This window comes from Macaca nemestrina, chromosome 5, assembly GCF_043159975.1.
Source record: "Macaca nemestrina isolate mMacNem1 chromosome 5, mMacNem.hap1, whole genome shotgun sequence".
NCBI classification, from domain to species: Eukaryota; Metazoa; Chordata; class Mammalia; order Primates; family Cercopithecidae; genus Macaca; species Macaca nemestrina.
The window spans coordinates 156,677,555-156,703,721 of record NC_092129.1 but is presented as its reverse complement, the minus strand read 5'-3'; the positions used below and the strand labels follow the sequence as shown (position 1 = coordinate 156,703,721).

General features: G+C 41.8%; 1 protein-coding gene and 5 non-coding genes across 6 annotated transcripts; 2 read left to right on the top strand and 4 right to left on the bottom strand.

Annotated features, from left to right (window-relative positions):
* The first annotated feature begins 7,775 nt into the window (after window positions 1-7,775).
* LOC139363197 (endogenous retrovirus group K member 19 Rec protein-like) lies at window positions 7,776-9,774 on the top strand. Its single transcript, XM_071096099.1, has 2 exons — window positions 7,776-8,033; window positions 9,718-9,774. Exons 1-2 carry the CDS (start codon window positions 7,776-7,778, stop codon window positions 9,772-9,774), a joined length of 315 nt encoding a protein of 104 aa, XP_070952200.1.
* Window positions 9,775-13,398: 3,624 nt separating this feature from the next.
* TRNAK-UUU (transfer RNA lysine (anticodon UUU)) lies at window positions 13,399-13,471 on the bottom strand. The gene has a single exon. It is a non-coding gene; the product is annotated as a tRNA-Lys (tRNA).
* Window positions 13,472-14,418: 947 nt separating this feature from the next.
* TRNAM-CAU (transfer RNA methionine (anticodon CAU)) lies at window positions 14,419-14,490 on the bottom strand. Its single transcript has one exon. It is a non-coding gene; the product is annotated as a tRNA-Met (tRNA).
* Window positions 14,491-17,947: 3,457 nt separating this feature from the next.
* On the top strand, window positions 17,948-18,053 carry LOC112428344 (U6 spliceosomal RNA). The gene has a single exon (XR_003020384.1). It is a non-coding gene; the product is annotated as a U6 spliceosomal RNA (small nuclear RNA).
* Window positions 18,054-24,311: 6,258 nt separating this feature from the next.
* Window positions 24,312-24,418, bottom strand: TRNAL-CAA (transfer RNA leucine (anticodon CAA)). The gene is made up of 2 exons: window positions 24,381-24,418; window positions 24,312-24,357 (listed from the first exon to the last, which is right to left on the bottom strand). It is a non-coding gene; the product is annotated as a tRNA-Leu (tRNA).
* Window positions 24,419-25,572: 1,154 nt separating this feature from the next.
* On the bottom strand, window positions 25,573-25,679 carry TRNAL-CAA (transfer RNA leucine (anticodon CAA)). Its single transcript has 2 exons — window positions 25,642-25,679; window positions 25,573-25,618 (listed from the first exon to the last, which is right to left on the bottom strand). It is a non-coding gene; the product is annotated as a tRNA-Leu (tRNA).
* Window positions 25,680-26,167: the final 488 nt, after the last annotated feature.

Genomic DNA, 26,167 nt, shown 5'->3' with positions numbered 1-26,167 from the left:
TAGAAATTATCTGACTCCTTTATTCCTTTTACTCTCCTATCACCCACCAGTGCATTTTGTTGACTAAACTGAGCTGCAGACAAATGTGAAGCAGGCTTGGGAAATGCAGTCGGAGTTCAACCCTCTTTGATGTGGGGAAAAGGTGAAGGAGAAGGGTGAAGAAAGAATTTGAGAAGCAAGAGGCAGTGGTTACCACATATATGAGAATATGTATTGGAAGTAGTAAAGATTGGAAACACTGGTTAAACAAGACACAAAAATGCCCCAGGTTTAAGAAAACCTTGATAATTATGAAAGTAATTACAGATTAAATTGAAAACACAAGTTACTCTGAGAAAGATTAAACTGCATCCAAATAATTGAATTGAATTGCAAGGGATTAGATAAGGAGGAAGATAAAAAAATGTAGCAAGACTTCCACATGTAAATAAGTCAAATATATACATGAAATAATCAAATAGATAAACTGACATTTAGAAGAAAATTCAAATGTATAAATCAAAACATATGTAGATATGTTCAACCTCATTGTGATAAAGGAATACAAACCATCACTACAATAATATACTATTACCCTTCACTTGATCAGATTAAAATGAAATGTGCAAAAATAATAGCAGTTGACTATTTAGATATGTAGTAGTATCCCTAATACATTGCCAAGAGAGGCATCCATTTTTACAACCCTGAAAAATGGTTTGTCATTATCTCAAAAAGTTAAACATTTACAAAATCTAACAAATTGACAATTTTTCTTCTAGGAACACACACACACACACACACACAAAACACTTGTAACTCTGCACCATGCTGTATGTGCATAATTGCTCATAGAACTGTTAACAATATTAAATATGCCTGGAAACAACTCAGATGCTCATTGGTTGCTGTGTGAAAGGCCTGATGCAAAGATTTTTGAAGTCTGCACTCTGAAATGAGAAAATTTCCCACAGTATATGCATAATATATGCATGAAAATTATTCATATATTAGCTGCTCCTACCCCACAAAAAAATCCTCAATATACTCTAAAATATAGAAATAGTAGAAATCAACATTTTCTGACCTTTGAAAATTATAAAACTTTCTTTTAAAAACTAGGGCCGGCCGTGCACGGTGGCTCATGCCTATAATCCCAGCACTTTGGGAGGCCGAGGCGTGTGGATTACCTGATGTTATGTGGGGAAAAGAAAGATAGATCAGACTGTTACTGTGTCTGTGTAGAAAGAAGTAGACATAAGAGACTCTATTTTGTTCTGTATTAAGAAAAATTCTTCCGCCTTGAGATGCTGTTAATATGTAACCCTAGCCCCAATCCTGTGCTAGCAGAGACATGTGCTGTGTTGACTTAAGGTTTAATGGATTTAGGGTTATGCAGGATGTGCTTTGTTAAAAAAGTGCTTGAAGACAGTATGCTTGTTAAAAGTCATGCCATTCTTTAATCTCAAGTACCCAGGGACACAATATACTGCAGAAGACAAAAGTACCCAGGGACACAATACACTTCGGAAGGCCGCAGGGACCTCTGCCTAGGAAAGCCAGGTATTGTCCAAGGTTTCTCCTCATATGATAGCCTGAGATGTGGCCTCCTAGGAAGGGAAAGACCTGACCATCCCCCAGCCCGATACCCGTAAAGGGTCTGTGCAGAGGAGGTTTAGTAAAAGAGGAAGGCCTCTTTGCAGTTGAGATAAGCAGAAGGCATCTGTCTCCTGCTCGTCCCTGGGCAATGGAATGTCTCGGTGTAAAACCCGATTCTATGTTCTATTTGCTGAGATAGGAGAAAACAGCCTTAAGGCTGGAGGTGAGACATGCTGGCGGCAATATTGTTCTTTAATGCACTGAGATGTTTATGTATGTGCACATCAAAGCACAGCACCTTTTCTTAACCTTGTTTAGACATAGAGACCTTTGTTCACATGTTTTCCTGCTGACCCTCTCCCCGGTATTACCCTATTGTACTGCCACATCCCCCTCTCCGAGATAGTAGAGATAATGATCAATAAATACTGAGGGAACTCAGAGACCAGTGCCAGGGCGGGTCCTCCCTATGCCGAGCGCCAGTTCCCTGGGCCCACTTTTTCTTTCTCTATACTTGTCTCTGTGTCTCTTTCTTTTCTCCGTCCCACCTGACAAGAAACGCCCACAGGTGTGGAGAGGCAGGCCACCCCTTCATCTGGATGCTCGAGCATGGTCATTGAGGACAAGTCAATGAGAGATTCCAGAGTACATCTATGGTCAGCCTTGCGGTAAGCCTGTGTGCTCGAAAGAACCTAGGGTAACAATGGGGCAAACTAAAAGTAAATATGCCTCTTATCTCAGCTCTATTAAAATTATTTTTAAAAGATGGGGAGTTAGAGTCTCTACAGAAAATCCAATCACGCTATTTCAAACGATAGAACAATTCTGCCCACGGTTTCTAGAACAGGGAACTTTAGATCTAAAAGATTAGGAAAAAATTGGCAAAGAATTAAAACAAGCAAGTAGGAAGGGTGAAATCATCCCACTTACAGTATGGAATGATTGGGTAATTATTAAAGTAGCTTTAGAACCGTTTCAAACAGGAGAAGATACTGTTTCAGTTTCTGATGCTCCTGAAAGCTGTGTAATCGATTGTGAAGAAGAGGCAGGGATAGAATCCTGGAAAGGAACAGAAAGTTCACATTGTAAATATGTAGCAGAGTTGGCAATGGCTCAGTCAACGCAAAATGTTGACTATAATCAATTACAGGAGGTGATATATCCTGAAACGTTAAAATTAGAAGAAAAAGGTCAAGATTTAGTGGGGCCATCAGAGTCTAAACCACGATGGCCAACTCGTCTTCCAGCAGCTCAGATGCCTGTAACATTATAACCTCAAATGCAGGTTAGACAAGTACAAACCCCAAAAGAAGATCAAATAGAACAAGATAGAGTCTCTGTCACGTCGGCGCCAATCCAAATACAGTATCCACAATATCAGCCGGTAGAAAATAAGACCCAATTGCCAGTAGCCTGTCAATATTGGCTGCCAGCTGAACTTCAGTATCGGCCGCCCCCATAAAATCAGTATGGACAGCCAGGAACGTTTCCAGCACCACAGGGCAGGGCGTTATAGCCTCAGCCGCCCAGTATGAGACTTAATCCTACCGCACCACCTAGTGGAGAGGGTAGTGAATTACATAATATTATTGATAAGAAAACAAGGAGATACTGAGGCGGGGCAATTCTCAGTAATATTAGAACCGATACCACTTGGAGAAGGGGCCCAAGAGGGAGAGCCTCCCCTAGCTGATGCCAGATATGAGTACTTTTCTATAGAAATGCTAAAAGATATGAAATAGGGAGTAAAACAGTATGGACCCAACTCCACTTATATAAGGACATTATTAGATTCCGTTGCTCATGGACATAGACTCATTCCTTATGACTGGGAGATTTTGGCAAAATCATCACTCTCACCCTCTCAATTTTTACAATTTAAGACTTGGTGGATTGATGGGGCACAAGAACAGGTCCAAAGAAATAGAACTGCCAATCCTCCTATTAACATAGATGCAGATCGACTATTGGGAATAGGTCAAAATTGGAGCACTACGGAGCAACAAGCAATAATGCAAAATAAGGCCATTGAGCAAGTTAGAGCTATCCACCTTAGAGCCTGGGAAAAAAATCCAAGATCCAGGAACCACCTGCCCCTCATTCAATACAATAAGACAAGGCTCTAAAGAGCCCTACCATGATTCTGTGGCAAGGCTTCAAGACGCTGCTCAAAAGTCAATTACCGATGAGAATGCCTGTAAGGTCATAGTGGAGTTGATGGCATATGAAAACGCCAGTCCTGAGTGTCAATCAGCCATTAAGCCATTTAAAGGAAAGGTCCTGGCAGGATCAGATGTAATCTCAGAGTACGGAAAAAGCCTGTGATGGAATTGGAGGAGCTATGCATAAAGCTATGCTTACGGCTCAAGCAATCACAGGAGTTGCTTTAGGAGGACAAGCCAGAACATTTGGGGGAAAATGTTATAATTGTGGACAAATTGGCACCTAAAAAAATTACCCAGTCTCAAACAAACAAAATATAACTATTCAAGGTATTACAACAACAGATAAAGAGCCACCTGACTTATGTCCAAGATGCCAAAAAGGAAAACATTGGGCTAATCAATGTCATTCTAAATTTGATAAAAACTGGGCAACCATTGTCGGGAAATGAGAAGACAGGCCAGCCTCAGGCCCTGCAACAAACTGGGGCATTCCCAATTCAGCCCTTTGTTCCTCAGGGTTTTCAGGGACAACAACCCCCACTGTCACAAGTACTTCAAGGAATGAGCCTGTTACCACAATATAGCAATTGTCCCCCGCCACAAGCGGCAGTGCAGCAGTAGATTTATGTACTATACAAGCAGTCTCTCTGCTTCCAGGGGAGCCCCCACAAAAAATCCCCACAGGGACATATGGCCCACTGCCTAAGGGGACTGTGGGACTAATCTTAGGAAGATCAAGTCTAAATCTAAAGGGAGTTCAAATTCATACTGGTGTGGTTAATTCAGACTACAAAGGTGAAATTCAACTGGTTATTAGCTCCTCAATTCCTTGGAATGCCAGTCCAGGAGACAGGATTGCTCAATTATTACTCCTTCCTTATATTAGGTTGCTAAGAGTGAGATAAAAAGAACAGGAGGGTTTGGAAGCACTGATTTGCAGGAAAGGCTGCATATTGGACAAGTCAGTTCTCAGAGAACAGACTTGTGTGTAAGGCCATTATTCAAGGAAAAAGTTTGAAGGGCTCGCAGACACTGGAGCAGAGGTCTCTATCATTGCTTTAAATCAGTGGCCAGGCTGTTACAGGACTTGTCGAAAAGGCTGTTACAGGACTTCTCAGCATGGGCACTGCCTTAGAAGTGTATCAAAGTACTGTGATTTTACATTGTTTAGGGCCGGATAATCAAGAAAGTACTGTTCAACCAATGATTACTTCCATTCCTGTTAATCTGTGGGGTCGAGATTTGTTACAAAAATGGGGTGCGGAAATCACTATGCCTGCTCCATTATGCAGCCCCACGAGTCAAAAAATCATGACTAAGATGGGATATGTAACAGAAAAGGGATTAGGAGAACATGAAAATGGCATTAAAGTCCCAATTGAGACTGACGGAAATCAAGAAAGAAAAGGAATAGGGTGTCCTTTTTAGGGGCAGCCACTGTAGAGCCTCCTAAACCCATTCCATTAACTTGGAAAACAGAAAAACCAGTATGGGTAAATCAGTGGCCACTACCAAAACAAAAACTGGAGGCTTTGCATTTATTAGAAGGAACAATTAGAAAAGGGACATATTGAGCCTTTATTTTCACCTTGGAATTCTCCCGTGTTTGTAATTCAGAAAAAATCCGGCCGATGGCTTATATGTTAACTGACTTAAGAGCGGTCAATGCCGTAATTCAACCCATGGGACCTCTCCAACCCGGACTGCCCTCTCTGGCCATGACCCCAAAAGACTGGCCTCTAATTATAATTGATCTGAAGGATTGCTTTTTTACCATTCCTCTGGCAGAGCAGGATTGTGAAAAATTTGCCTTTACTATACCAGTCATAAATAATAAAGAACCAGCCACCATGTTTCAGTGGAAAGTGTTATCTCAGGAAATGCTTCATAGTCCAACTATTTGTCAGACTTTTGTAGGTCAAGCTCTTCAACCAGTTAGAGACAAATTTTCAAACTGTTATATCATTCAGTATGTCGATATTTTATGTGCTTCAGAAACGAGACAAATTAATTGACTGTTACACATTTCTGCAAGCAGAGGTTGCCAAAGCAGGCCTGACAATAGCATCTGATAAGATTCAAACCTCTACTCCTTTTCATTATTTAGGGATACAAATAGAAAATAGAAGAATTAAGCCACAAAAAATAGAAATAAGAAGAGACACATTAAAAACATTAAATGACTTTCAAAAATTGCTAGGAGATATTAATTGAATTCGGCCAACTCTAGGGATTCCTACTTATGCCATGTCAAATTTGTTCTCTATCCTAAGAGGAGACCCAGACTTAAATAGTAAAAGAATAGTAACCGCAGAGGCAACAAAAGAAATTAAATTAATGGAAGAAAAAAAATTTAGTTAGTGCAAATAAATAGAATAGATCCCTTAGCTCCAGTCCAACTTTTGATTTTTGCTACTGCACATTCTCCAACAGGCATCATTGTTCAAAATACTGATCTTGTGGAGTGGTCATTTCTTCCTCACAGTACAATTAAGACTTTTACATTGTACTTGGATCAGATAGCTACATTAATTGGTCAGGCAAGATTACGAATAATAAAATTGTGTGGAAATGACCCAGACAAAATAGTTATTCCACAAGTTATTGTTCCTTTAAACAAGGAACAAGTTATTGTTCCTTTAAACAAGGAACAAGTTATTGTTCCTTTAAACAAGGAACAAGTTAGACAAGCCTTTATCAATTCTGGTGCATGGCAGATTGATCTTGCTAACTTTGTGGGAATTATTGATAATCATTACCCAAAAATAAAAATCTTCCAGTTTTTAAAATTGACTACTTGGATTTTACCTAAAATTGCCAGACATAAACCTTTAGAAAATGCTCTCACAGTATTTACCGATGGTTCCAGCAATGGAAAAGCAGCTTACATGGGGCCAAAAGAGCGAGTAATAATCAAAACTCAATGTCAATTGGCTCAAAGAGCAGAGTTGGCTGCAGTCATTACAGTGTTACAAGATTTTAATCAACCTATTAATATTGTATCAGATTCTGCATATGTAGTACAGGCTACAAGGGATGTTGAGACAGCTCTAATTAAATATAGCATGGATGATCAGTTAAACCAGCTGTTCAATTTATTACAACAAACTGTAAGAAAAAGAAATTTCCCATTTTATATTACTCATATTCGAGCACACACTAATTTACCAGGGCCTTTAACTAAAGCAAATGAACAAGCTGACTTACTGGTATCCTCTGCATTCATAAAAGCACAAGAACTTCATGCTTTGACTCAAGTAAATGCAGCAGGATTGAAAAACAAATTTGATGTCACATGGAAACAGCCAAAAGATATTGTACAACATTGCACCCAGTGTCAAGTCCTACACCTGCCCACTCAAGAGGCAGGAGTTAATCCCAGAGGTCTGTGTCTTAATGCGTATGGCAAATGGATGTCACGCATGTACCTTCATTTGGAAGATTATCATATGCTCATGTAACAATTGATACTTATTCACATTTCATATGGGCAATCTGCCAGACGGGAAAAAGTATTTCCCATGTTAAAAAACATTTATTATCTTGTTTTGCTGTCATGGGAGTTCCAGAAAAAATTAAAACTGACAATGGACCAGGATACTGTAGTGAAGCTTTCCAAGAATTCTTAAATCAGTGGAAAATTACACATACAACATACAACAGGAATTCCCTATAATTCCCAAGGACAGGCCATAGTTGAAAGAACTAATAGAACACTCAGAACTCAATTAGTTAAACAAAAAGAAGGGGGAGACAGTAAGGAGTGTACCACCCCTCAGATACAACTTAATCTAGCACTCTATACCTTAAATTTTTTAAACATTTATAGAAATCAGACTACTACTTCTGCAGAACAACATCTTACTGGTAAAAATAACAGTCCATATGAAGGAAAACTGGTTTGGTGGAACAACAAAAATAAGATATGGAAAATAGGGAAGGTGGTAACATGGGGGAGAGGTTTTGCTTGTGTTTCACCAGGAGAAAATCAGTTTCCTGTTTGGATACCCACAAGACATTTGAAGTTCTACAATGAACCCATTGGAGATGCAAAGAAAAGTGCTGCCACGGAGACAGAAACACCACAATCGAGCATCATCGACTCACAAGATGAGCAAAATGGTGATGTCAGAAGAACAAATGAAATTGCCATCCATCAAGAAGGCGGAGCCGCCAACTTGGGCACAATTAAAGAAGCTGACACAGTTAGCTAAAAAACGCCTAGAGAACACAAAGGTGACACAAACTCCAGAGAATATGCTGCTTGCAGCTTTGATTTTATCAACGGTGGTAAGTCTCCCCATGCCTGCAGGAGCAGCTGCAGCTAATTATACCTACTGGGCCTATGTGCCTTTCCCACCCTTAATTCGGTCAGTCACATGTGTGGATAATCCTATTGAAGTATATGTTAATAATAATAGTATATGGGTACCTGGCCCCATGATCGTTGCCCTGCCAAACCTAAGGAAGAAGGGATGATGATAAATATTTCCACTGGGTATCATTATCCTCCTATTTGCCTAGGGAGAGCACCAGGATGTTTAATGCCGGCAATCCAAAATTGGTTGGTAAAAGCACCCATTGTCAGCACCACCAGTAGATTTACTTATCACATGGTAAATGGAATGTCACTCAGGCTACAGGTAAATTATTTACAGGACTTTTCTTATCAAAGATCATTAAAATTTAGGCCTAAAGGGAAACCTTGCCCCAAGGAAATTCCCAAAGGATCAAAAGACACAGAAGTTTTAGTTTCGGAAGGACGTGTGGCCAATAGTGCTGTGATAATTACAAAATGATGAATTCGGAACTATTATTGATTGGGCATCTTGAGAACAATTCTACCACAATTGCACAGGGCAAACTCAATCGTGGCCCAGTGCGTGAGTCCAGCTGTTAATAGTGACTTAACAGAAAGTTTAGACAAACATAAGCACAAAAAATTACAGTCTTTCTACCCTTGGGAATGGGGAGAAAAAGGAATCTCTACTCCAAGACCAAAAATAATAAGTCCTGTTTCTGGTCCTGAATATCCAGAATTATGGAGGCTTACTGTGGCCTCATACCGCATTAGAATTTGGTCTGGAAATCAAACTGTAGAAACAAGAGATCGTAAGCCATTTTATTCTATCGACCTAAATTCCTGTCTAACAGTTCCTTTGCAAAGTTGTGTAAAGCCCCCTTATATGCTAGTTATAGAAAATATAGTTATTAAACCAGATTCCCAAACTATAACCTGTGAAAACTGCAGATTGTTTACTTGCATTGATTCGACTTTTAATTGATATCACCGTATTCTGCTAGGGAGAGCAAGAGAAGGATCCCTGTGTCCATGGACTCACCATGGGAGGCCTCGCCATCCGTCCATGTTTTGACTGAAGTATTAAAAGGCATTTTAAATAGATCCAAAAGATACATTTTTACTTTAATTGCAGTGATTACGGGATTAATTGCAGTCACAGCTACGGCCGCTGTGGCAGGAGTTGCATTGGATTCTTCTGTTCGGACAGTAAGCTTTGTTAACGATTGGCAAAAGAATTCTACAAGATTGTGGAATTCACAATCTGGTATTGATCAAAAATTGGCAAATCAAATTAATGATCCTTGACAAACTGTCATTTGGATAGGAGATTGGCTTATGAGCTTGGAACATCATTTCCAGTTACAGTGTGACTGGAATACGTCAGATTTTTGTATTACACCCCAAGTTTATAATGAGTCTAAGCATCACTGGGACATGGTTAGATGCCATCTGCAGGGAAGAGAAGATAATCTCACTTTAGACATTTCCAAATTAAAAGAAATTTCGAAGCATCAAAAGCCCATGTAAATTTGGTACCAGGAACTGAGGCAATCGGGGGAGTTGCTGATGGCCTCACAAATCTTAACCCTGTCACTTGGGTTAAGACCATGGGAAGTACTACTGTTGTAAATTTCATGTTAATCCTTGTGTGCCTGTTCTGTCTGTGGTTAGTCTGCAGGTGTACCCAGCAGCTCCGAAGAGACAGTGACCATCGAGAACGGGCCATGATGACCATGGTGATTTCGTCAAAAAGAAAAGGGAGAAATGTGGGGAAAAGAAAGAGATCAGACTGTTGCTGTGTCTATGTAGAAAGAAGTAGACATAAGAGACTCCATTTTGTTCTGTATTAAGAAAAATTCTTCTGCCTTAAGATACTGTTAATCTATAACCCTAGCCCCAACCCTGTGCTAGCAGAGACATGTGCTGTGTTGACTCAAGGTTTAATGGATTTAGAGCTATGCAGGATGTGCTTTGTTAAAGAAGTGCTTGGAGACAGTATGCTCGTTAAAAGTCATCCCCATTCTCTAATATTATGTAGCGGACTCCATACGATAGCACTAAAGCAGTAACCAAAGGAAAACTTGTAGACTTAATAAAAAGGAAACAATATTTCTACCAATAAAAAGAAAATAATATTGAAGCCAAGACTCTGTCTCAGAGAGTGACTTAGTTTAGGTTCCCAAGAAACAGATTATCTGAGAGAGATTATGTGCACAAAATTTATTACAGAGAACACAGAAGAAGATATAAGAATGAGAGAAAAGCAGAATAGGAGAGAGGAAAAAGTAAAACTGCAAAGCAGTTACAGCAGAGGCTTCAGCCAAGCCATGGGAGCTCTGGTAGGATGCCCTTCAGAGCTGTCCCAAATTGAAGCAAAAATGTGGTCACTGGACACTGTTTGCCCCAGAGAGAGTCTAGTCCTGAGAGAGTACAATCGTTGGCAGAGGCTCTGTTCCTGGAGGTGAAATGACATTTTAGCAGTCAACACTGCTAGAAGCTATGAGAATGGAGCCTTGATACTGTGAAGAGGGGTAGCCCCATCAGATATTAAAATATACTCTTCATGCATCCATAATGAAAGCACTATAGCATTCACAAATGAATAGACAGTCTAGTAATGGAATACAAAGTCCAGAAGTAAACAGAAGTAAAAAAAAAAAAATCACATATGGGTATTTAGTATTTTATAAAGCGTGTATTTCAAGCCATAGGTATAAAGACAGACTTTTGGACAAGTAGTTCAGGAACAACTTGTTAGCCAATTAGAGCTAAAACGAAATTCAGCTCTCACTCTTTATGCAAGAATAAATTCCAAATGAATCAGTGATCTAAGTGCAAACACTGAAAACCTACAAGTATTAAAAAGAGTCGTGTGAATTCCCTTGTAGCCTGGATATAGAGTTTCCTAATTATAGTTATACTGTAGATATAATAAAAGAAAATTTAATAGCTTTAAGTACCTAAAAATACGGTATAAAGAAACATGATAAGCAGACTCTAAAGAGAGTGAACAAATGGTGGGAATGGAGGCAGGGAGACTATTTGCAATGTGTATCACAGATAAAGAGTTAATATCCTTAATACAGAAACATTTTTCAACAATTGAAGAAACATTTTTCAACAATTGAAGAAAAGAAAACTTTATAGTAAAATGGGCAAAAACATTAACAGATAATATATATATTTGCACATACGAAAATATGTTTAAATTCTGTAATAAAGAATTGCAAATTGAAACTACGTGAAGATACTTTTTCTCTGCTATCAGATTGGTAAAAATTTTAAAAGTATGTCAATGCATACAGGGAACAAGTAGTGTCATTTATTTCTGGTAAGGAAGCACATTGATATCAATACAAGCTTTATGAAGGGGAATTAGACTATGTCTAACAAAATTATATATATCTTAATCATTTCACCCAACAATCCCAAGGCTAACAATTTACCCTGAAAATCTACATCAACAAAATGAAAATATTCATAAGAATATTTACTCATTGCAGCATTGTTTGTAATTGCAAAATTTTTTGAACAACCTAAATGCTTAAGCATAAAAGAATGACTAGATTGTTACTTCCACACAGTGGAGTACTTATGGAGCTGTACAAAAGATCTCTATGAACTGACATGGAGAGATTTCTAACATATATTGCTAAGCAAAAAAAGTAAAGCAAATCAATATATATATACTGTAAATCAATATATACACAATATAGTATAATATCTTTAGTCTGAGAAAGAAGAGGACATTTTATAAAGTATGTATCGCTGGGTGCAGTGGCTCACACCTATAATCCCAGCACTTTGGGAGGCCTAGGTGGTTGGGTCACAAGGTCAGGAGTTGGAGACTAGCCTGACCAACATGGTGAAACCCTGTCTCTACTAAAAATACAAAAATTACCCGGGCCTGGTGGCACGTGCCTGTAATCCCTACTCAGGAGGCTGAGACAGGAGAATCGCTTGAACCGGGGAGGTGGAGGTTGCAGGAGCCGAGATGGCGCCATTGCACTCCAGACTGATCTCAATAAATAAATAAATAAATAAATAAATAAATAAATAAGTATGTATCTGCCTGCTTATTCAAAGGAGGTACAGGAAGGATAAAAAAAAGAAACTGGTAAGATGGATTACCTATAGGCGGTAGATGAGAATGAGTTGAAAAAGATGGAGAAGGAAAGAAAAAGAAGCAATGAAGGGAAGTGGTATTTCTTCGAGTATATCTCTTTTGCATAGTTCTAACTTTTAAAATGATGTTATGTTTTAACTATATACAAAAACTAAAATAGGCCGGGCACAGTGGCTCATGCCTGTAATCCCAGCAATTTGGGAGGCCGAGCAGGCAGATCGCCTGAGGTCAGGAGTTCAAAGCCTGGCCAACATGGTGAAACCCCGTCTCTATTAAAAATACAAAAATTAGCCTGGCATGGTGGCGCTCCTGTAATCCCAGCTACTTGGGAGGCTGAGACAGGAGAACCACTTGAACCCGGGAGGTGGGTGTTGCAGGGAACCAAGATCACGCCATTGCACTCTAGCCTTGGCGACAAGAGTGAAATTCCGTCTCAAAAAAATAAAATAAAATAAAAAAATAAGCAAGGTCAGGGAAAAGAGTCAAAATGGACCTAATTACTTCAAATGAATCATATAACTGAAAAAAGAAAGGGCGAGGTCTTACAAAATGGACCCAAATGCAGTGTTTGGACTGAATATTGTCAGGCTCAAGACAAAAGTGACAAGACAAAAAAACTGTCAACAATTTTGAACTCTTAGTACCTTCATAGTGGCGTGGTTTAGCAGATTCAGCACACTGCCCACAGAAGCCATGCCCTAGAAGCCCATGATCAGGGTGATTAACCATAATCCAAATCCCGGGATAATGACAGAAATAATGTAAACACAGAAAATACTATTTCAGAAAGTGTTTGGAAATGAGTTTTTCAACTGGGAACTGTTGCAAAGTGGTCAAATTTTTTGTGCAAGAAGAGCTGGTCTAAACTCCAAGGAACCACAGAGACAGACTATGCAAAGGTCACTGCTCTTAAAGATTTTGCATTTTAATCAAGACCTTCCAAACTGCTCCCCCCCCATGCCTGGATTAATGAACCATTTCAAGGGAGTTTTAAAATGGTCCATTTCCCAGTCATTCCATCACCAGTTTATTATTTTTATATCATGTCCTTTTCCACTTCTCTTGAAATATTGGGGATATGTTTCAAATAATATTGGGAAAGGATAATTTAATGAAGAAAGTGATGCCTTTGTCTGTTTCAGCCTTTGTGATAATTTCCTTCTCCTCACAAGACGTTCCCAAATGGGCTGGGATTTAGACCTAACTAAAGTAAAACTAGTAAGTTTCGCCTGAACAGGGACTTGAACCCTGGACCCTCAAATTAAAAGCCCGAGGCTCTACCGACTGAGCTATCCAGGCTCTCTATTGCTGTCTCCGTTGCACTAGGAAGTGCTAATAAGGCTCATGATTTCGGTAATTACTCGGGTCTTCCAAGCGTTCTGGTCATATACCGGTGCCTCAGCACTGCAGCCGAGCTTTATTATATTGAGCATTCATTTAACCCTCAAACTGTTCATGCGTTAAATATGAAATTATTGTGTAGTATTTATTACAGGGGAAATGAAGAAAATCGGGCTCAGAATAGAGTGGTACCCCTTCGGTAGTGAATATTCCCACTACCGTGTGCAGCTCATTACTGCACACAGGAGCCTTTAGAGATCGTAGCTGGCTGGTAAAGGCGCTTTAGAGCGGACTCTCGGGCTTCTTCATCAGCTTACCAGAAGGTTGGAGGCAGAAAGTACACATTTCAACAATGACTTCAATAAGTGGGAAGAAATTTCAGACGAATAAAACATTTGGGTAAAGAAAGATTAAGTTATGGCACAAGGGAAGTAGTTCAATTCCCGTTGTTTCCTCCGTTTTTATCCTAGCTCTTCAGAGATGAGGTTTCCTGGAATCGTAATGTCAGAGCAACATACATGTGACACCCGCTTCTGTCTGGGGAATTACCTCCTTCAAAACCCACTTCTCCAAGAGTTTTGTAATATCTTTTTCCCGGTCGCCCAACCTAGTCTTCATCTTTTGCTCTTTTTCTTCACCTCTTCCTCAGTCTTTCCCTTCTTCTCCACACCAATCTCTGCTCCTCTACCGCCTTATTTTTCAGACCTCCCATTTGCAGATTCACTCATTTCTCCGCCTGTGCTTCCGATCTTTCAAAGTGGACCACTAGGTTTCAGAAAGGACCAGGCAGTTAAAACAGAGCTTACTCCCTCAGTCACAGTAGGTCTTCAATTACTCATGACAGGTGTTAAAGCACCTCTGACGAGTGCCAGATCCAACATTTTGGAGGAAAAAAAACAGGGAGTTAGCAGAGGATGGTTTCGATCCATCGACCTCTGGGTTATGGGCCCAGCACGCTCCCGCTGCGCCACTCTGCTGCCCCTCTATGTTGTTGTGCCTTATATCCAAGTAACTTATACATCTCCTAACACCGCTGTCCAGTTGTGTCAATATATTTTTTTCTTCCTTATCTATTTATTTTCTCTAGTCTGCCTTTCATCCTCGAGTTGTCTCACGTTTCCTTCTCAACATAGTCACCTACGACTTGTTGTTTGCTCCTTTGCAACTTAAGAAAACCTATTGAAATCCGTTCTCAGGAACTTGACATTCAACCCGTTAGGCTCTCATACACTGACTTCTAGGGTTGGAATTAGAACTCAGGGTTTGTTTGCTTGTTTGTTTGTTTGTTTTCCGCGCCTTCTATAGTGCACACACTGTCTGTATTTGGAACACCTTGGCTCCTCCGTATCCCTGGTAAGGCAGGGGCACTGTGTGGTCGTGAGGCCCTGTCCTCGGCCAGGTTGGAGAGACTAAGGAGAAACTGAAGATGCAGCGAACGGAAGAGAAGGAAATGCATGTACTTCCGAAAATCTTTGCTCGCGGAATTGAGGGAGATGTGGAGACGACATGCCAACTCAAAGAAGATTCAGTTTTCTGTGTCCCCCCACTACAATGAAACTTTTTTCACAAAGATCGCAATGGGTATTCCTAACTACAAGAAGAGCGTGTGTGTGTTGACCACTTGGCCTTTGGACACTGGATCGGAAAACTGAGGCTCAGATCGCGTTCTAGGTGTGTCTGTGGACCCGTTTTTGTCAGTCTTGGTTCTTCCAGCCAAGGAATTGCGCAAAGCCATTTTAAAGATCCTGAGTACAATTTAAGCTCCCCAGTGGGGTGGGCTTCACGGGCCTGAGATCTATGGCGTCGCACAACTTACCACCATCCCCCGAGCACCCCTATACACTCAACCCTACTCTTGGGGTTTAACGTTTTGTAATGGCTCTCTTGAAGTTCTCAATAGTTTTATCCTTAAATTTGTGTTTTGTAAGCTATAGCCAACATGACAATGTAGCAAGCTTAGGCATGGGGGTCAGTTGACTCCCAAGAGTTCTGCCCAAGAGTTGGCTCTCAAGAGCTCTGCCTCCCCTCGATGGGTTTTCAGCAGCGAATTAGCCCTGCTAACTGGCATCCTTCCCCACTCTCTTTCCCGACCCCTCTTCCCCACCTGCCTCCAGCAGTAAAGCCCCCTAGGGGGTCTACAGAAGAGGAATTAAGTTCCTGCAGCCTAATCCCGGGGTTTCTGGGGTGTGGCATAATGGCTGTCATTCCTGACACTGGCTGGCAGCCTGGCAGTGCCCAGGTGAGTTGGGAGGGCGTCTTGGTGGCAGTGAGCCTGTAGCTCACACCCATATCAGTATATATTAATAATTACAACAGCATTGTCTCCCTGCTTTTTGAACCAGGGCTCCCTCATTTTAATTTTTCACTGGGCCCTACAAATTATATAGCTGGTCCTGCTTCCCAAATTTCAGCGATGTTTGGTTCTCTTTGCTGGGCTCCCCTCAGGCTTCTTTACTATCTTGTTTTCACACTTGAAAAATCAGACCCTGCTGGCCGGGCACGGTGGCTCACGTCTATAATCCCAGCACTGTGGGAAGTTGAGGCGGATGGATCGCGAGGTCAGGAGTTCGAGACCAGCCTGACCAATATGGTGAAACCTCGTCTCTACTAAAAACACAAAAAAGTTAGCCAGGCGTGCTGGCGCATGCCTGTAATCTCAGCTACTCGGCAGCCTGAGGCAGGAGAATTGCTTGAAACCGGGAGGCGGAGGTTGCAGTGTGCCAAGTCGTGCTACTGCACTCCAGGCTGGGCGACAGAGCGAGACTCCAGAAAAATAAAAATAAAAATAAAGGTGGAGCTTGGAGTCCTCAAGGTAAGAATTTGGAGGCTTCATTTTGAAACCCCAATGCTTAACATTGCTGTAAGTTTCTATTTTTACATTATCTAAATTTTATAAAATTCAAGTCAGAAAAGATGCCAAACGGTTTAAATTACTAACACATTTAGATAATATATCAAATAACCTCTAATAATTTAATTACTTATCAGACATTTTTTGAGCAGTGACAAAGATTTCTTCATGACCAAACTCTAGTCAGGTTCCTCTGAAGGCTCTTCTCAACTAAGGCCCCGACTTTTGAACTTACATGTTTGTAGCTCTGCATTGCCCACTTTTAACAATAATTGTGCTAAGTCAGTTTAGCCAGAATCCCTCATCCTCTATTATCTGATCATCATTCATATCTGATCAGGATCCTCATTCTCCACCATGCTCCAGTGATATCATCTCCTTGGCCTGCCTTCAAGAATTCTATTAGGCCAGGTTAACCAGAAACCCCCTTACCTGTGATGTTTCCTTTCAGTAATTTTCCATCCACTGACCTCATCTCCCCACCCTGATCCTTGGCTATAAATTCCCACTTTTCATTGTTGTATGCAAAGTTGAGTCCAGTCTCTCTCACCTACTGCAAAATCCCCTTATAATAAAGTTTTCCTTACTATCTTTAACAATTGCCATAAATAATGTTTTCCTTAACACCAACACCATGTGTTTTGCTTTTTATATATAAATAACACATAATTTAATAAATATGAGCTATGAAAGATACCAATCAAAATATTCACATTTTTATAAGTTTTGGTGCTGTTGTTGTTTTTGCTTTTTTTGCTTATCTGTTTTTGAGACGGAGTTTTGCTCTTATTGCCCAGGCTGGAGTGCATTGGTGCGATCTCGGCTCACTTCAACCTCTTCCTCCCCGGTTCAAGCAATTCTCCTGCCTCAGCCTCCTGAGTAGCTGGGATTACAGGCGCCTACCACCACGCCCAGCTAATTTTTGTATTTTTAATAGAGATGGGGTTTCACCATATTGGCCAGGCTGGTCTCGAACTCCTGACCTCAGGTGATCTGCCCACCTCGGCTTCCCAAAATGCTGGGATTACAGGCGTGAGCCACAGTGCCAGGGCGAGATTTAAAATACTATCTTCACTGTACATTTTGGTATTCCTTTTTTAAAATATATTTTTATTTTTATTTTGAGACAGAGTCTGGCTCTGTCACCCAGGCTGGAGTGCAATGGCGTGATCTTGGCTCACTACAACCTCTGCCTCCCGGTTTCATGCGATTCTCCTGCCTCAGCCTCCTGAGTAGCTGGGATCACAGGCACCCGCCACCACGCCCGGCTAATTTTTAAAATATTTTTGGTGGAGACGGGGTTTCACCATGTTGGCCAGACTGGTCTCAAACTTCTGACCTCAGGTGACCCGCCCATCTCTGCCTCCCAAAGTGCTGGGATTACAAGAGTGAGCCACTGCACCCGTCCCATTTTGGCATTCTTGATGTTAGGGAAGAAACACGGTTACTTTAATCGTTGTTTGAGGGTAGCGTTAAATATGACTTATACTATATGATAAGGGGTTTTCTTTACACTATAAAAATTGACTTTGATTGTTTATATATAGTGAAAAACTGTATGTAAGCAAGCAACAATTAGAGTTGTGTTCACTTTGACAGCACATATACAAAAATTGGAACTATACAGAGAAGATTAGCATGGCCCCTGTGCAGGATGACATACAAATTTGTGAAGCATTCCACATTTTTTTTTAAAAATAGAGTAACCAATGATACGGAAATGGCCTAGAACAGTGGTTCTCAAACTTTGAACATTAGAATCACACTTCAGGATCTTTAAAAATAGAGTCGTACCTTGGTATCTGTGGGAGATTGATTTAGGATCTCCCACGGATACCAGAATCCATGCACGCTCAAGTTCCTTATGTAAAATGGGGTAGTATTTGCATATGACCTATGCACATCCTCCTGTATACATTAAATTATCTCTAGATTACTTATAATACCTAAAAATACAAGGTACATGCTATGTAAATAATTGTTAAACTGTATTGATTAGGGAAAATGACAAGAATATAAGAATCTGTAATGTTTAGTATAGATGCAACCTTCCTTTTTTAAAAATATATTTTTTTTGATCCACTATTGGTTTAATCAACAGATGTAAAACCCACAGACATGGAGGGCTAACTGTACCAATTTTTGTAGGCTTCTACCCCCACTAGACAAACTGATGTCATAGGATTTGGGTGCCAGTGGGCATCAGATATTTTATTCCATTGACCCCTAGCTTACAAGACAATTATGTGACTTTTGCGCAGACAGGTGTCATCACAAACTACCATTTTTATGGTATAAAGGGTCTCTTCAGGAGCTCTTAAAATGACTTCTTTCAAGTACATTGATAGAGTTTGTAGAAAATATGTTGTTACTGCTCTCTATCCTAAAAGACATCTTTACAAGTGAAAGCTTCAAAAATTTCCCCGAAGAGATTAATATGGAGTTAGTTACTTGAATCAAATTCTGGGGTCTTTAATAACCTTGAGAATATCTCTGGTCTGCTAGATTTTGACCATCTCAACTGACTGGCACATTGTATTGAGCCTAAGAAATACCTTATTGGGGCCGGGTGCGGAGACGGGCGGATCACGAGGTTGGGAGATGGAGACCACCTTGGCTAACATGGTGAAACCCCTCGCTACTAAAAATACAAAAAAAAAAAAAAATACCCAGGCGTGGTGGCGGACACCTGTAGTCCCAGCTACTCGGGAGGCTGAGGCAGGAGAATGGCGTGGAATCCGGGAGGTGGAGCTTGCCGTGAGCCGAGATGGCACCACTGCATTCCAGCCCGGGCGACAGAGCAAGACTCCTTCTCAAAAAACAAAACAAAACAAAAAAAAGAAAAGAAATTCTTTATTCGGACCTTGCTGATTTTGGAGTCCCTTCACACCACATAATACATCTGATATTTTAAGTAAAAATAATCAAGTAGGGAGATACAGAAGAAAGATTCAGAACAAAAGTAAAATAATACATTCATTTTTATTCATGTTGGAAATCTAAAGAGTCCATTAGAAAGAATGTAAACCAAGGAAAACATAAAAGATTTTTAAATGTTCCGCCTGACCACAACGTTAAAATTAAATATATACACACCCAGTTGTATAAATGGACAAACTGAAGACTAAGGTCAGAACTAAATAACCTCAAAACAAACAAACAAACAACAAGACTCCATCTCCTTTAACACTCTCCCATGTTTACTTCGAAGCAACTTTTATAAGGTGTCATATGTGTCAGAAAGAATTGTCAGACTTAAAAATCGACAACAAAAATTACTGGGTCCTTCCTTTCAGTGATGTGCTTGGCGTTGTCTGGCAGACCCTCTAGCAAGTATCTAATTTTTTTAGAGCTATGCACCTTTGACTTTCTATTCACTAGGCTAAGCTCTGTGATGGTAGAAGTTAAGTTATAGAAAAGTGATAATAATTCAAGTGATTCATGTCTACATTAACCCTAAGATTTTACTCAGTTGAGATACAATTTTCAGCCTTTCTATTGTGTGTTGTTTGTTCTTCAAATTCATCTTTTAAGGGGTTTTCCCAATTTACTTAGTAATTAGCGAGATATATGAAATCTTAAACACTACATTCATGTTATATTTGTATGAAAGTCAGGTTTTCGGTTTTTCTTGTGGCTGATAACACCAGAACATTTTGGGGGTTCAAAAGAGGAAGAAAGAAGTCCTGACGGGGATGTCAAGTGCTGGATGACGAGCACATGATGGGGTGTGAGGTATAAGTTTGAAATATTTTAATTGTCAGAGAAAAAGGGACTCCGAGCACATTTTCTAAAGTGTTTGGAAGGTAGGACTCCTTGGTCCAGAAATGGCGATACAGCAGAGAATTTGAGTTGTTGCAAATCGGTAAAAATGCCAGAGGCAGCAAATAGAAATACGAAGCTGAATGCTCTCTTGAGCAACTGCTCAAGAGACATGGTTTGCTAGGGAAAGTATTTACGTAAATTATTTTTAATCCCTAAAGGAATTTTTTTTTTTTTTTTTTTTTTTTTTTTTTTAACGGAGTCTCGCTCTGTAGCCCAGGCTGGAGTGCAGTGGTGCAATCTCGGCTTACTGCAAACTCCGCCTCCGGGATTCACGCCATTCTCCTGCCTCAGCCTTCCGAGTAGCTAGGACTACAGGCGCCCGCCACCGCGCCTGGCTAATTTTTTTTTTTTTTTTTTTTTTTTTTTTTAACAGAGTCTCGCTCTGTAGCCCAGGCTGGAGTGCAGTGGTGCGATCTCGGCTTACTGCAAACTCCGCCTCCGGGGTTCACGCCATTCTCCTGCCTCAGCCTTCCGAGTAGCTAGGACTATAGGCGCCCGCCACCGCACCTGGCTAATTTTTTTTTTTTTTTTTTTTTTTTTTTTTTTTTGGTAGAGACGGGGTTTCACCGTGGTCTCGATCTCCTTACCTCGTGATTCGCCCGCCTCGGCCCCCCAAAGTGCTGGGATTACAGGCGTTAGCCACCGCGCCCAGGCCCCAAAGGATTTAAAACAAAAAAAATTTTTTTTTGAGACGTAGTCTTGCCCTGTAGCCCAGGCTGGAGTGCAATGGCGCGATCTCGGCTCACTGTTGCCTCTGCCTCCCGGATGTGATTCTCCTGCCTCAGCCTCCCAAGTAGACTAGCTGAGATTACAGGCGCACGCCACCATGCCTGGTTAATTTTTGTAATTTTGTGGAGACAAGGTTTCACCACCTTGACTAAGCTGGTCTCCAACTCCTGACCTCAGGTAATTCTCCCGCCTCGGCCTCCCAAAGTGCTGGAATTACAGGCGTGAGCCACTGCGCCCTTGCAATACCCAAAGAATTTTAAGAATTTTCCCTACATTTGCAGATGAAGAAAAGTTTCACAAATGATCTAAATAAAATAAAACACCATACATTTTACTTTCGGAAGTGATGGAGTTTGAATTTAAACACATATATCTGATTCAAGAGGCTTATGTTTGCTACTATTGCACTTTGCCTTTAAAACAATGCTGGGTTTGGCCGGGCGCGGCGGCTCACGCCTGTAATACAGCACTTTGGATCCCGAGGCGAGCGGATCACTCGAGACCAGGCTGCTCAACATGGTGAAACCCTGTCGGGTTTTAGCTGGGCGTGGTTGTCGCAGCCTGTAATCTCAGCTACTCGAGAGGCCGAGGCAAGAGAATCACTTGAACCTTCGAGGCGGAGGTTGCAGTGAGCCGAGATCGCACCACTGCCCTACCGCCTCAGCGACAGAGCGACACTCTGTCTCAAAATAATAACAATAAACAAGTTAAATATGAACAGGGAGGTGGGCTCCAGGTTGGCCTACATATCTGGCACACCTAGGAAGAGGGCCATGACAGTTGGGACACGTCATCCGCATCTGAGACTTCAAGAGTCCTTGGACCCTTCTTGCAGTTGAACTTATCTGGCTCAAGCAGGAACTAACAACTCCACAAGGGACTTTCCATGCCATGGAGACAAGCGGAGTACGGTTCGCTCCAGTTTTGCTTGCTCCAGAAGTAACCTTTTGCTCATTATAATAGTAAGAAACACACCCCTGGAGGGAGATTTAAGATGTTAATGAGACATGCAATGTATGTACTAGCATGTATAGCCACAGCGCATGTGCACCCAGAGGATCACCCAAAACATGCTTACCAGTAACACCTCCTCCAGGCTGCCACTTTTTGAATAAACATATAAGACTCCCGGCCAGGCGCGGTGGCTCACTCCTGTAATCCCAGCACTTTGGGAGGCCGAGGCGGAAGGATCACGAGGCCAGGATTTGGAGACTAGTCTGGCCAACATGGTGAAACCCCGTCTGTATTAAAAATACAAAAATTAGCCGGGTGTAGTGGCGCTTGCCAGTAGTCTCAGCTACTCGGGAGGCTGCGGCAGGAGAATTACTTGAGCCTGGCAGGCGGAGGTTACAGTGAGCCGAGATAGCGCCACTGCACTCCAGAGCCGGATTCTGTCTCAAAATAAATAAATAAATAAATAATTTAAATAAAAGTAAAATTAAAAAAGAATCCCAAAAAGGGGGTATCCCCAGTGCCAGCTGGCGCTGTCTCACCTTCAAGCAGCCTGCTCTGACTTAGCTTTCAGTGTATTTTCGTTTTTGCAATAAACTGTCTTAAGATGGTATCTTCGTTGTTGCTTGCCTCTTGCTTAAATTCTTTTAACCAGGCCGGGCGCGGTGGCTCAAGCCTGTCATCCCAGCACTTTGGGAGGCCGAGACGGCTGGATCACGACGTCAGGAGATCGAGACCATCCTGGCTAACACGGTGAAACCCCGTCTCTACTAAGAAATACAAAAAACTAGCCGGGCGAGGTGGCGGGCGCCTGTAGTCCCAGCTACTCGGGAGGCTGAGGCAGGAGAATGGCGTGAACCCGGGAGGCGGAGCTTGCAGTGAGCTGAGATCCGGCCACTGCACTGCAGCCTGGGTGACAGAGCGAGACTCCGTCTCAAAAAAAAAAAATTCTTTTAACCAAAAAACAAGAACAAGAACGGAGGACTTCGCACTTCTCAGCAACATTTGAAGTTCTCCACTTGAAGACCAAAAACAACAACAACAACGACAAACAATTCACCCCGATCGTTGGGTGCATAAAATGGGATCTTGCAATAGCTGCTTGCCAGTACATTCGAGTATGTCAGGATTGTCTTCTGCGTGTATGTTCGTTGTTTCATTTCTGTAGGAAATGAAGTTTCTGAAAGCTGCTAATTTGGGGCAGTAATTGAAAGCATTACTATGGAACAGAATGGAAAGTAATTGGATGTAATTGGATATACATATTGGATGTATGTCTCCCACCTTAATAAAGCAAGAGGGATTCGTGTGTGTGTGTGTGTATATATATATTTATATATATATACACATATACACACACACACACACACACACACACATATATATTTATTTATTTTTTACTCGGTAGAGTTTTAAATCAAGACGAAGATCTCTCTGTTCGTCCATCAAGGTCTTATATTTCTCTTACGTGCGCCCCATAATAGCCTACATCCTGTCTCTTCACTTCACATCCCTTCTCCCATCACCCACAGAAAGAATCAAAGGGGATCTAGATAAGCGAGGGAGAGGAAGAACGGGGAAACACGGAAAGAAAAAAGGCGGAAGGGGGTGGGGGGAAGAGGTGGTGGTGGTTTGACCTTGAGGAAGGAAACGAGATGATTGTGCAATAATACTCCAGCCTATCCCTTGCAGAAACGATTAAGATGCTGAAAATAATTGTACAGGGAATATGTAAGTGCCACTCACGGGCTTGTTAAGTTCAAATGTGGGCGGAAGCATTGGGGACAGCTCCTGAAAGGTGGTAGTTGCAAAATGATTTTGGTAAAATCTGTATCTCAAGCTCTTGTCTCCTGCTTTTGTTTGTTTTAGACATGAACTCGCTCTGTCGCCCTGGCTGGAGTGCAGCGGCGCGATCATACAACTCACTGCAGTTTCGCTCTCCTGGGCTCTCAAGTGATCAAGCCTTTCTCCTACCCAGGTAGCTGGGACTACAGGGGCGCGCCACCACGCATCGCTCATTTTTTGTATAGACGGCGTGGAACTCCTGGGCTCAAACAATCCTCCCCGCTCAGCCCCCAAATCCTAGTGGTTTTTTGCTTTGTGTGTGTGTGTGTGTGCGGCTTTTTGAGAGGGAGTTTTGCTTAGTCGCCAAGGATAGAGTGCAACGGCACGATATCGGCTCACTGCAACCTCCATCTCCCGGGTTTAAGCGATTCTCCTGCCTCCGCCTCTCAAGTAATTGGGATTACGGGCGCCCACCACTGCTCCCGGCTAATTCTTGTATTTTTAGTAGAGACCGGGTTTCGCCATGTTGGCCAAGCTGGTCTCGAACTCCTGACCTCAGGTGATCCGCCCGTCTCGGCCTCCCAAAGTGCTGAGATTACAGGCGTAAACCACCGCGCCCGGTCCCCCAATCCTAGGATTGAAGGGGCAAAAGAGTTGTGTCAGAAGTGGGATTCGAACCCACGCCTCCATGCGGAGACCAGAAGCCCCAAACCTGGGAAGCAGTAACTTGAGTCTGGCGCCTTAGACCACTCGGCCATCCTGACACGTACTGTTAATCTTTAAGTTTCATTATGTAACTCGTATTCAGCAGACTCGGGCTCCGACAAAGGAGGAAAAGACCTCGGATGGGTGGCGTATGCTCCCGGTTTTCAGAGGGGTATTTATTATTTTGCCCGATGCTATTCTAAATGATGCTAAAAATAGTGTCATCAAAATACCTTATGTTGCTATCTTTCAGGTTAAGTCAAAAATGAAATAATAGGGAAAGTGGCAAATACTCAGAACAGTGCTAAGTTTCTATCTAGCTCCGTAACAGTTTCCTGGCTAGAGGGACCCTCAAAGCTCAGTATTCAGCGTCCTAAGCAGGCGCTTTGTAGAGAGAAACAAAAGTCATACATGATTTTTATTTTTACTTTTCCGGTTTCCCCACCTAGCCCAAAATACGCTGTGAATACTTTGAAGCAGAAATAAAATCAGTAACAGAAAAATGAACTGTCTCAATTCAAAAGAATGGTTGAAAAAGATGAAGGTGGAGAATGGAGAAAAATAATTAACAATTTTATCATTTTAAGAGGTTTCTAGAGCAAGAAAGAGTGGTAGGTGCTTGTGAATGTGCAGAGGTGAGAAGAAGAGTGAAAAGGTGGAATTATTTATGGAGGCGGGGAAGAGAGGAAGAAGAGACTTCAGGTTTGGAGAGGTAAATTAATCAAACTGTCCATGGCTCATTTTTGTTATTGGTCAACGAAATCTTTCTCTTTCTCTCTCTCTGTTTCCCTTACTGTTTTGTTGTTTTTCTTTGTCATGCCCACCATACAGCCCTTTCCTCTCTCCCAACATACAGGCAACCTCTCTAAAATATTTAAAATTATTATTTTTTGAGACAGAGTCTCACTCTGTCACCCAGGCTGGAGTGCAGTGGCTCGATCTCGGCTCATTGCAGCCTCTGCCTCCTGGGTTCAAGCGATTCTCTTGCCTCTGCCTTCCGAGTAGCTGGGACTACAGGCGCGCGCCATCATGCCTGGCTGATTTTTTTTTTGTATTTCTAGAAGAGACAGGGTTTCACCATGTTGGCCAGGCTGATCTCTAACTCCTGACCTCAGGAGATCCGCCCGTCTCGGCCTCCCAAAGTGCTGAGATTACAGGCGTAAACCACCGCGCCCGGTCCCCCAATCCTAGGATTGAAGGGGCAAAAGAGTTGTGTCAGAAGTGGGATTCGAACCCACGCCTCCATGCGGAGACCAGAAGCCCCAAACCTGGGAAGCAGTAACTTGAGTCTGGCGCCTTAGACCACTCGGCCATCCTGACACGTACTGTTAATCTTTAAGTTTCATTATGTAACTCGTGGTCAGCAGACTCGGGCTCTGAAGAAAAAGACCTTGGATGGGTGGAGTATGCTAGGTTCGTCTAGGCCTCCCAAAGTGGTGGGACTACATTATTATTATTGTTTGAGATGGAGTTTTACTCTGTCTCCCAGGCTGGAGTGCAGTGGCACCATCTTGGCTCACTGCAACCTCTGCCTCTCAGTTTCAAGCGATTCTCCTGCCTCAGCCTCCCGAGTAGCGGGGATTACAGGCTCACACTACCACGCCCAGCTAATTTTTGTATTTTTGGTAGAGATGGGGTTTCGCTATTTTGGTCAGGCTGATCTGGAAATCCAGACCTCAAGTGATTCGCCCACCTGGGCCTCCCAAAGTGCTGGGATTACAGGCGTGAGCCACCGCGCCCGGCCGAAATTATAATAAACTATCCTTGAAAAATATGTTGTTGATTTGCGTAATTTAAATCCTAACTTC